General features: G+C 42.0%; 1 protein-coding gene across 3 annotated transcripts in view; it reads right to left on the reverse strand.

Annotated features, from left to right (window-relative positions):
• IQSEC3 (IQ motif and Sec7 domain ArfGEF 3) overlaps positions 1-12,364 on the reverse strand; it is a gene marked incomplete at its 5' end in the record, with an annotated part of 253,802 nt that overhangs the window by 70,901 nt on the left and 170,537 nt on the right. For all 3 annotated transcript variants that reach the window (XM_081957148.1, XM_081957147.1, XM_081957149.1), the window contains one exon: positions 7,756-8,852. In XM_081957148.1, the coding sequence (XP_081813274.1) occupies positions 7,756-8,852 (1,097 nt within the window). The remainder of the gene's footprint in view (positions 1-7,755; positions 8,853-12,364) is intronic.

Raw genomic sequence — 12,364 nt, forward strand, 5'->3', positions numbered from 1 at the left:
GACTCCCTCTTCTTTGTGGCAGCCCCTGAGATATTGGAACAATGCTATCATGTCTCCCCTAGTCCTTCTTTTCATTAAACTAGACATACCCAGTTCCTGCAACCGTTCTTCATATGTTTTAGTCTCCAGTCCCCTAATCATATTTGTTGCTTTTCTCTGCACTCTTCCCAGGGTCTCAACATCTTTTTTACATCGTGGCGACCAAAACTGGATCCAGTATTCCAAGTGTGGCCTTACCAAGGCATTATAAAGTGGTATTAACACTTCACATGACCTTGATTCTATCCCTCTGTTTATGCAGCCTTTACCCACACACAATCTATGACAACCACTAAGCTCATATATTTATCTATTTCATGTATTTTTCATGTATCTATCTATTTGATCCATCATTGGAGGCTTTTAAGAAGAGACTGGACACTCATTTGTCTGAAATGGTATAAGATCTCCTGCTTGAGCAGGAGGTTGGACTAGGAGACCTCTAAGGTCCTTTCCAATTCTGTTATTCTGGGTGCTAAGAAACATGTTCCAATGTTTTAAAGAAACAAAGATATTAGTCTTCTCTGGCTGAGATAAATCACTTTTGATCTCCTTCTTTCTTTAAATAACTCCATTATGTACAGGTAGCCCTCATTTAGTGACCACTCCTTTGTTTAACAAAATGGTAGCTAAGTGAAATCAAAACTGGGTTTACAATCTTACAGCTTACCTTTGTTTTACAACCTGTGAAAGCTGTAAATATGAGGATTGGCCATAAAAGTTATTTCTTCATCACCTTTCTAAATGTGAACAGTTGCTAAACCGTTAAACAAGGGCTACATGCACTTTGATTGCTTCTGAATGAGTAAAAGTTTGCCATAGGTTGTAGCTGAAACTATTCTTCCTCATCTCGAACCTTGATGCTATAATGATCTATGACAGGGGTCGGCAACCTTAAACACTGAAAGAGCCACAAAAGTCCTAACCGGAAGCCCCCCATTTAATTCTGGAGCCGACCGGCAAACCCATCCTTTGCCATAGAGTTTCCTCCTGGCACATCCTGCTCCCCCCCCCCCGCCCCACACACACCCAACCGGAAGCTCCTCTCAAAATTGTGGTGCTGACTGGCGACAGGGAGCTGCAGCAGAAGGATGAAAGAGCCACATGTGGCTCCAGAGCTGCAGGTTGCTGACCGCTGGTCTATGAAATGAAAATCATTTCTGACGCATTTGCTTGTTTTTTCCTTACCCTTCCTGTTTTAAACTATAAATTGCCATAATAAGTTAGCTTAATGGAAAGGTGGAATAGAAATGTAGCTCTGTCTGTCTGTCTGTCTGTCTCTATTATCTATCCCTTCCTTCCTTCCTTCCTTCCTTCCTTCCTTCCTTTCTTTTCTCTCCCTCTCTCTCTCTTTCTCTCGCTCCTAGTCAAACCAACCCAAGAGTGCTGACATAATTGGCAACCATTATGTTGATTCAACGTGTTCATTCCACAGAAGAATGACTCTTAAAATGGGATAGGTCCTAATTTATATTCCTTAGTGGATTGTAGCTGAAGGCTTCGCTTGATTGTTATTAGATGATTGTCACTTGAAGCATTTGTTCGTGATGGTATTTACTTGGCTAGCCGTAACGTGGCGAATGTGCAGTCGCTATTGGTAGGTTGCCACAATGGTAATGTTGCCCCAGCATTCCTGCAGCATTATGCTGTGATAGGAATAGCAATCAGCAGCCGGTGTTGCTTCTAGATTTAACTTGGCAGCCTTTCTCCCCCCCCCCCTTTTTTTTTTCTCTCCCTGAGAAGTTGAGCAAGTTGGTTGTTATGCTGTGGAATTTCTTCCTTTCTCCTGGCTTCCCCCTCTGCCTACAGAGACGGCCGCCCACACATTGCCACTATTAAAGCAACGCTGCATAATGAGGCTTTCTCTGTTCCAGGGATTCCACCCATTCGCCAAGGCATCCGTTGCTGCTGTTTGAAGTGCCGACTCGTAAGTACATTCAACCCATGCGCAGGAGGATGCCACAATTCAGAATATTACCCAGTAATATTTCTCATATGGGAACGACACAACCGAGCACTTGGCCGTACAAAGGAACAGGGACCAAATCAGCCTTATAATATACAGGTAATTCTCAAGTTAGGACCACAGTGGAGCTCCAAACTTCTGTTGCTAAGCGAAACGATGGCAGAGTGAATTTTGGCCCATTGTACGACCTGGCCACGGTTCTTGCCACTGTGGTTAAGGGAATCACTGCAGTTGTTGAGTTTGTAACATGGTTGTTAAATGAATATGGCTGTTCTGACCTAGGCTTCCAACAAAAGCAGGAGGCAGATTCCTGGTCCTGACAAAACCCCTTTTATTAAACAAATATGAATTCCTCTCATTCACATTCAGCAAAGGCCTGGTACGCAGTCTTTCAAAGGTGAATTTATGACCACAGGCCTTATCTAGGTTGGAAAGATGCCATGTAAATATTTTCCAAACGCAGGGCTGTGCAAGGAAAGACTTGGCACAGCGTCTCTGAGATTCATGGACAGATCTTCACACTCCTGAAACGAATCTAACAACCAAATGAATGAATTGTTTCCTGCAAAAGCCCACTCCCCTTTTGCTCCTCTTTTATTTCTTATGAGAGGGGCCAATCCCCTTCCACCTGTGACTTTACAAGCCAACCCTGATTTCTGAGCTGTTATTTCTTCTGGCAGCTCTGCGCATGCGCACACTGGGAACAGGCTCCAGCTGTTCCTCTGCCTCGCTGATGTCTGACTCCGAAGGCAGCTGATAACTAACCCTAACCCTAAGTAGAGCTAACCCTAACCCTAAGTAGAGTTTTCCCCAAAGGGATTTTCCCATGTATTTTCTCAGGAAATGTACATAAGTCCGGCTCAAAAGGCCTGACCCCCGCTAACCATACCAATGGGCTCCAAATCCAATGGCGGTGTCTGTTTTGCTCTGTGAATTCATGGGGAGCTAACCCTATGCCTAAGTAGAATTTTCCCCAATGGGATTTCCCCATGTATTTTGCCAGGAAATGTACATAAGTCCGGCTCAAAAGGCCTGACCCCTCCTAACCATACCTACGGGCTCCGAATCCAATGGCGATGTCCGTTTTCCTCTGCAAATTCATGGACATAAGTAGAATTTTCCCCAATGGGATTTTCCCATTTATTCTGCCATGAAATGTACATTGGTCCGTCTCAAAAGGCCTGACCCCTCCTAACCATACCTATGGGCTCCGAATCCCATGGCGGTGTCTGTTTTGGTCTGCAAATTCATGGAGAGCTAACCCTAACCCTAAGTAGAATTTTCCTCAATGGGATTTTCCCATGTATTTTGCCATGAAATGTACATAAGTCCGGCTCAAAAGGCCTGACCCCTCCTAACCATACCTATGGGCTCCGAATCCCATGGCGATGTCCGTTTTGCTCTGTGAATTCATGGAGAGCTAACCCTAACCCTAAGTAGAATTTTCCCCAATGGGATTTTCCCATGTATTTTGCCATGAAATGTACATAAGTCCGGCTCAAAAGGCCTGACCCCTCCTAACCATACCTATGTGCTCTGAATCCAATGGTGATGTCCGTTTTGCTCTGTGAATTCATGGAGAGCTAACCCTAACCCTAAGTAGAATTTTCCACAATATGATTTTCCCATGTATTTTGGCAGGAAATGTACATAAGGCCGGCTCAAAAGGCCTGACCCCTCCTAACCATACCTATGGGCACCGAATCCAATGACCGTGTCTGTTTTGCTCTGTGAATTCATGGGAAGCTAACCCTAACCCTAAGTAGAATTTTCCCCAATGGGATTTTCCCATGTATTTTGCCAGAAAATGTACATAAGGCCGGGTCAAAAGGCCTGACCTCTCCTAACCGTACCTATGGGCTCCGAATCCAATGGCGATGTCCGTTTTGCTCTGTGAATTCATGGAGAGCTAACCCTAACCCTAAGTAGAATTTTCCCCAATGGGATTTTCCCATGTATTTTGCCAGAAAATGTACATAAGGCCGGCTCAAAAGGCTTGCCCCCTCCTAACCATACCTATGGGCTCCGAATCCAATGGCGATGTCCGTTTTGCTCTGTGAATTCATGGACATAAGTAGAATTTTCCCCAATGGGATTTTCCCATTTCTTTTGCCATGAAATGTACATAAGTCCGGTTCAAAAGGCCTGACCCCTCCTAACCATACCGATGGGCTCTGAATCCAATGGTGATGTCCGTTTTGCTCTGCAAATTCATGGAGAGCTAATCCTAACCCTAAGTAGAATTTTCCCCAATGGGATTTTCCCATGTATTTTGCCAGGAAATGTACATAAGGCAGGCTCAAAAGGCCTGACACCCGCTAACCATACCGATGGGCTCTGAATCCAATGGCAGTGTCGGTTTTGCTCTACGAATTCATGGAGAGCTAACCCTAACCCTAACCAGGCCCCATCTCTGCCTCCGACGCAGAGCCCTCATCAGAGCCTTCCTCAGCCTCCAGGACTGGCCCATGTTCCTCCCCAACCTCCTCACTGTCGGACTCTGCTGACAGCTCTGCTGGCCACTGGTGGGCCACAACACTGGCTTCCCCATTGACTGTGCTTGTCAGGAGATGGCAAAAGGTGATCACATGACCCTGGGACACAGCAATCGTCGTAAACACGAGTTAAGTGTTTATGACGATTGCTGTGCCAAGCATTCAAATTTTGATCGCATGACCATGGGGATGCAGCAATGGTCGTGTTAAAAATGGTCATAAATCACTTTTTTCAGTGCTGTTGTAACATTGAACGGTCACTAAACAAACTATTGTAAGTTAGGACTACCTGCCAACCTTCTGCAACCTGAAGCTCACTAGATCTGGAGGGTTACACCTATCATTCCCATCCATAATGCCTAGGAATTCTAGGAGCTGAATTTCACATATCGGGAAGGCTCTCCCTTGGGAATATCTACTGTAGGTAAGCCTCTGGTTTTATTAGATCCTGTCGGGAAGTTTTATATCACCCCACATGTTACCATTTATTAGTGAAAGCAATAAAGTTTGTTGCTCTGTAGGGAGCAGTTCCTATTAACTAAGACCTCATGCACGCAGCCTTATGGAGGAAAGGAATCGCATTAGAACCATTTGGCAACCAGAAGTCTTTTTTTTTTTAATTATTATTATCACCAAGGGTATTGCACAAGAGGTAATTAATTCCAATGGGAAAGCAGGAAAAAATACAGACTGCCATTGCGATTTTTTTTTAAAAAAGGAATATGCCCACATGGTGAAAAGTAGTGGGATATTACCAGTTCTAAACATTTACCGTAAATTCATTATGTGCCTCAGCATGCGTAAGTCATAGGTCAAGTCACTGGTGACTAAACTAAATTAAAGGGATTATATATAGGATTTTAAATAGGAACAAATGGGTATTATTGCTGATTATGCTAGCCGCGGCATTCTGAATGGCTTCTTTCTTAAGGCAGCCTTTTAAAGGGATATTAAACAATGAGCAAAGATGAATTTGCACCTAAGCCCATTAAACGAGTAAGTAGGTCATTTATTTATTTATTCATCCAGTCATTCATTCAAATTCTTCAAAGCATCCCTGTAGAGTTATCGGGCATGCAAAATAACATCTCATTAAGCAAGTGTTATAAGAGATATTAGCAGACTGGCTTGCCTCTGAAGATACCAGCCACAGTTGCAAGCAAAACATCAGTAAATCTGTTATCTAACCATGGTCACTCAACCCTGAAACTCAATGCTGCCCAATACTGGTGGCTCTTTAGTCAGCTCAAAAAGTAGCCACAATGGTGATACGAATAAGTATTGTCTTTAGTAGAAGGTCAAGGGTAGACGATATGAGATGCCCAGGTATTTTGGACTTCACATCTCCATTTTAGAAGGCTCTTTAATTCTTTAACCTGATCCCTTGTTGGTCCGATATGGGAGATTCCACTCTATACCCTACAATGAGCATATCTGCATTTGCAGAGCAGCAAAGGTAGAAGACCTGGCTCACATCCTATCTGGTTGTTGCTTATATAAGGGGGTTTGAGATAGGTACCTTGGTCTATATACCAAACGAATGACCCATTGGGATCCCCATATCAAAACAACTTACTTTATGTGCGGCCAGAACCGGAAAATAACATTTAACACAGCGCAGTACTTAAACAAAATGGTTCAGATGAGATCTGCATATGTGGGACTGATTGGAGTAGAATGCAGGGGATGACACCGAAATATAATTTTATCATATTTTATCTAGATCTTAAATTATTGTATTCTATTCCAATTTCATTTTAGACTGCATTTTATTCCAATTTCATCTTAAATTGTATTTTATTCCAATTCCATTTTAAATTGCTTCTATCAAATATTAGTAATAATTTGTTTCTAGAACTTTGCACTTTGATATGGCCCAAGGCTAATCAATAAAGACTCAATGTCAATGTCATAAACTTGAATCTATTCAGTGAAGAAAACGCCAACAATTCTCTGAATAACTGGGTCGACTCTTAAATTGGTCTAAGAAGATTTCCCCACCCCAACACTTCCTTGAAATCTACCATTCTATAATTTAAAAACAGTATTCTAAATCCTGACTCTCTGGGTGATATCTTTTGTGAGCCAGATCTTTGCACGAAGACAGCTGTCATCATTCCCTTTCTCGACTCTGAGCTAAAGATTCAAAATTGCATCCGTTTCTATTAGTAGAGGTAGTCCTCGACTTACAACAGTTTGTTTGGTGACCATTTGAAGTTACAACAGCACTGGGAAAAGTGACTTATGACCATTTTTCCCACTTATGACAGCTGCAGCATCCCCTTGGTCACATGATTTACATTTCAAATGCTTGACAAGGGACTCACATTTATGACAGTTGCAATATCTCGGAGTCATGTGATCTCCTTTTGCGACCTTCTGACAAGCAAAATCAATGAGGAAACCAGATTAATTTAACAACCGTGTAACTAATTTAACAACTGCAGTGATTCACTTAACAAATGGGGCAAAAAAGTCATAAAATGGGGCATAACCCACTTAACAAATTTCTCACTTAGCAACATAAATTTTGGGCTCAATTGTGATCATATGTTGAGGGCTACCTGTATCCAGAGTGGTATTCAGCAGGTTCTGACAAGTTCTGGAGAACCGGTAGCGGAAATTTTGAGTAGTTTGGAGAACTGATAAATACCACCTCTGATTGGCCCTGCCCCCATTTATTCTCTGCCTCCCGAGTCCAGCTGATCAGGAGAAATGTGGATTTTGCAGTATCCTTCCCCTGGAGTGGAGAGGAAATGTGGATTTTGCAGTATCCTTCCCCTGGAGTGGAGAGGAAATGTGGATTTTGCAGTATCCTTCCTCTGGAGTGGGGAGGGAATGGGGATTTTACAGTATCTTTCCCCTGCCATGCCCACCAAGCCATACCACACCCCACCAAGCCACACCCACAGAACCGGTAGTAAAAAAAAAATGAATCCCACCACTGCCTGTATCCCTTATTTCTAGACTCTAGCCTTGAATTCAGTTTGTTTAAATTCTTTTTAAGCATGGTTTTCAGAAGTGGCACAATTATTCTAGGCTGGGTCTAGTCAAGAGCAGATTACAGTAAAGCCATTACTTCTCCTTAAGTCCATGCACAACCCTCGGTCCTTCGAAGGCTGAACCTCTAAACCAGAAAATCATACTGCTGGGATAAGCCACAGCTAACCTAATTGTTTCTGGTAGCCTCTTGTTTGGATGAACTCAGGAAAGCTACAAGAGATTTTAAAGAGATGTTCTTGTTAAGTCACTTACATGTTGAAGAGATTCAGCCCAATGCGGTACAGCCGTTTCCTCATGGTGTCTGTAGAGAGTGTGGGGGATTTGCAGACGGCTGGATTCTCACAGTGGTACCGTGGCAGGCTCAAAATCATGGCTTGCAGGGCTTCCTTAGAGGATAACTCTGAAGCAGACTTCGCGGAGGTGGACGTACTGCTGCTGCTCAGCTGTTCCAAATTGTCTACATTTTCAGCTTCTGATCCCTTGTGCTGCCCAGTCCCATTTTCAGAGTCAAAGTCAAGTTTCGGCATCGCCATTGGGTCTTGCTCAGCCTCCCCTTTCTCCAAACCGTTGGTGTTGAGGTTCCCCTCGGTTATTGGGTGACTATTCTGCAGGGCTCCGGCATCAGGCTGCCCTTCCGAAACCACTTGAAGCTCCTTATCCTCTTTCTCCCCGCCTTCCACGGGGATTTCTTCTATTGTGGCAGCTGGAGAAATCCCAGCCTGGCTACTGTTAGCCAGGCAGTTTGCCATCGACACCGAGGTAGATGAGGAGACCGAGATATTCTTGTTGTCTATTTGGACAGTGACGTCCCTGAAGGCCATCATGAGCGTACTGCTGCTCTTTGGTAACGTGTCTGGCAGCAGCCCTTCCTCCTCCTCTTGCTCCTTCAGTTCCATGTCCAAGTCTTGGTTTGGTTGCATGGCGCTCGTACTGAAGGTCTCTCTTATCTGATAGGAGCTGCCGTCTTGAAGGGAGCACATCGTTTTCAGGCTCCATGTGCTCAGCGCGTCGTCAATCGATTTGGCCAGAGATTGAACTTGCTCGGTGAAGGAATCTTCCAGTTCGGTCAGTGCCCCACTAATAGTTACTGGCAAAGAGGGAGATCTTACCAAGGGGATGCCAACAAAGTTATAGCCTTCCACTAGAGCTTTCTCAGCAGAGAAATTTTCAGAGTTCTGGACTCGGAGTTTCCTCAAGGAAATCCGCCGGGGCATGCGGCTCTCCAGTAGAGAGTTCCGGATCTTCTCAAAGTTTTTGCTGAGCTGGTACTGGCGGAAGGCAGTCTGAATCGTGCAGGCTGCTCTCCGAGAGACCAAGTGGCCCCCATATTTGTGCTCTAGCATTTCGATCTGAAACACACAAACAAGATTGTGAAAAATGATTTGTGAAGAGTTTGCATTGGCTACTTTCTAACACTCTCCTGGTCTTTGAATAATATTGATCTTCTTCTAATTGTGGAATGCTTTGGGTACAGTTCTTTTTTTATATAATTGTAAACTGCCCAGAGTCATGTTTGTGAGATGGTTGGCTATATAAATATGATGGCTGACTGCATAAATTACCATATTTTTGGAGTATAAGACGCACCTAAAAGAGAGTGAAAATGTGGGTGCGTCTTATACACTGAATGTATCCCCACCCATTCACCGGCCCCAACCCTTTGGCCTTTGGCAGCAATTTACCTCTTTGCAGCAAACGGGGGCTTGCGGAGGCTTCAATAAGCTATAGCAACCCCTGCAGCCTCAAACATTCTTTTTTCTAAAAACGAAATGTTAAATTTAAAAAATCCAACCGGCAGATATTTAACCAATCATAGTTTAGTACATCATGAATTACATATGCAAACTTTTCTTTGCTTATGTTGAAAACTGGGAAATATCACAGTTTCTACTGTACAATGTTAGATGAAGCAAGTCTGCATGTTGCAAAAACTTTATATATGTATGCCTAAGTATCAGTTTTGACCTCTGGCAACTATTTGGACTAGTCCTTGTAATTTTTAGAAGAGGTTGGCCATTGCCATTTTCTTAGGGATGAAAGAGGCTCCAATTCACCCACTGGCTTTGTGCCTAGGGTTGGATTACAACTCACAATCTCTTGGTTTCTATCCTGGTGGCTTAACCACTACACCAACGTGGTTCTGACAGCTTTTAACAAATACTTAGGGTTGTTCAGTGAAGTGTATCTACTTATTATAGGATTATAATAATAATTATATTATATATTATATTATATTCTGCACAGCAGAACAACTAGACACAAGGACAGCTTTTTCCTGAATGCCATCACTCTGCTAAACAACTAATCCCCACAACACTGCCAAATTATCTACTAAGACTGTATTCTTCTCTTCCTTCCTAGTACCTATCTCTTTTCACTTATGGCTATAACCTTGTTGCTTGTATCTTTAAATTTTATATTGTTTTATTTGTTTAAAACAAATAAATAATTTGATATTGGTAACCTATGACTATCACTAAGTGTTGTATTTTATGATTCTTGATGAATGTATTCTATTTTATTTTTCTTTGTGTACACTGAGAGTATATGCCCCAAAGACAAATTCCTTGTGTATCCAATCATACTTGGCCAATAAAGAATTCTATTCTATTCTATTGTATTGTATTCTATTCTATTCTATTCTATTCTATTATAATTTTCTTTTCTATTCTGTTATATTCTGTAAAGCAACAACTAAGACTTAAGTCTCTAAAACAATGTTATCCGAAACTCATAGTATAGAGGAAATTTATTTTGAGCTTTATTTTTATAGTCTTAATGTCTAAAAATGGTAATTTAAAAACAATGTGGTTTATCACTGAAGGAGCCATCAGGTTCTTAGGTCTAGTAATGTCTGAATGATCTAAGACTGAGTTATTTCAAGAACTGTGTGTGCCTGCATGTGGTGTTTTTAGAAGTTTTAGGACAACAGAACACATAAAAACTGTTTTAGAGGTTGTATTATCTGGCCATAATTAACGAAAATGAGACAGTAATTTTCATATTAGTACAATTCTGAGCTTTTTTGTCTCCCTATAGTCAATGGCAATGATTCCCTGATAGGTTTGCTTAAGAATAAAATATCACTGGGCTATCAGATATGGGCTGCAAAGATATGGGCAACCTCCAAGAGACACAGAAAACCTAAATTCTTTGCTGCCATCTCCTGGATATCCAGATTTTTTCACCCACATTCGAAAGCTCTAGATCAGTCTTTCGCAACGTGGGGCCAATTTGATTTGTAATGGGGGCAATTTGAACCTTGTTTAAACCAAGTTAATGGCCTTTTAGGCTGCCTCCGTGTGAGTAGAGTTCACTTTTTGAGTAAAGTAAGAATTATAGGTCACAGAGGGGGCATCGGGATTTTAAAGATGCTTAGGATCGGGCATGGCCAAAAAAGGTTGGAAACCTCTGCTCTAGATATATAAAGCAGACCAACATTCTTTAAATGAGAAAGGCTGGGTTAATCAGTGTTATTTCCCAATGATGGCACAATTCCAACGTGAATTTTGATTGACAGTGTCCTAAAGAGCCCTTTCATCCCTTGCAGGATAATTTGTTTTTCTAGACAATCATCAATGCTGGATAAATTTCAATTGGGGGGGAAGGGGAATTGCCCCCCCCAAAAAAAAACCATATGAACCATCAAACCAATAGTAAGATAAACCATCACATTCAAGTTGACCAAGCCTATAAAAGTGGCTCTTGCTCAATGACAACAACCAAACTAGACTTCTTATACAGTGGTATTTTGGTACTCAACTGCATTGAAACTCATCAAATATGGTATTCAACACATTTTGACGTGAAAAGTTTGTCCTGGTACTCATCATTTGTTTGGTACCCAATGCACAAGCTAGAACTTGGAATCAGCTGCTTTGTGACTCACTACATTATTCCTTATGGGGAAAAAATTGTTTGGTATTCATCGTTTTTGGTACTCTTCGCATCTCCTGGAACCAATTAACGATGACTACTGAAGTACCACTGAATTAGAATTGATTGCATCTACCTCATTCCTTAGAGCAGGAGTGTCAAACTCACGTCATCATGGCGTTGTCAGGTGATGTATCATGACTTTTTCCCTCTTTGCTAAACCGGGCATGGGCGTGGCCAGCGCATGGCGCACCTGGCCCGCAGGCCGTGAGTTTGACACCCCTGCCTTAAAGGATCTTTGTACAAATAGTCTTTTTCTTTGTATCTTGTTGATAAAGGCTTAAAAAGAAAACCATGAAGGATCTCTCTACCCTCATCATATATCATCCCAGGATTGGTCCCCCAAATGTTCATTAAGTAACAATGGTGATGACTGCAGTGATGTGCAGGATAGATAGCAATGGAGAAGAAAGCAGAAAGGATAAACACTAATTATTCCCCTAGAGATTTACAGCTTGTGTTTATTGAGACTGGAGCTGTTTCTTGCTTCTCCTGATAAAAAGGATTTTTCCTTCCAAGTTCTGATGGAAGCTGCTGCCCACCAAATTACAATGTAAAGCAAGAAAATTGGAGAAGGAGGTACAAGCCACAGAGGTCAACTTTGCATTAATAAGCAGGCATAGAATTGATCCTCCAGAAATAGGAGCAAGCGCTGCTCACCACCGTTACTAATCACCTCCTTACTGAAATCTTTATTGAGATAAAAAATAAAAATCTTCTGTGAGCCCTAAGTTTGCTTTCTTAAGGAATACTTCAGAGGGATTCGTGTGCCTTTCTCCATCCTGACTCAGTTATTTGCTTCTGTGCATGAATACACAAATATAAACACAAACCATACACACACACGAAAATGATAGATGTGCAAAAAAAAAATCAGCTGCAAGAAAAATTAAGCTATATTTTCAAAATAGCCTCAGTACTATTG

This window comes from Natrix helvetica (genome assembly GCF_964273705.1).
Source record: "Natrix helvetica genome assembly, chromosome: 6".
Lineage (NCBI taxonomy): Eukaryota > Metazoa > Chordata > Lepidosauria > Squamata > Natricidae > Natrix > Natrix helvetica.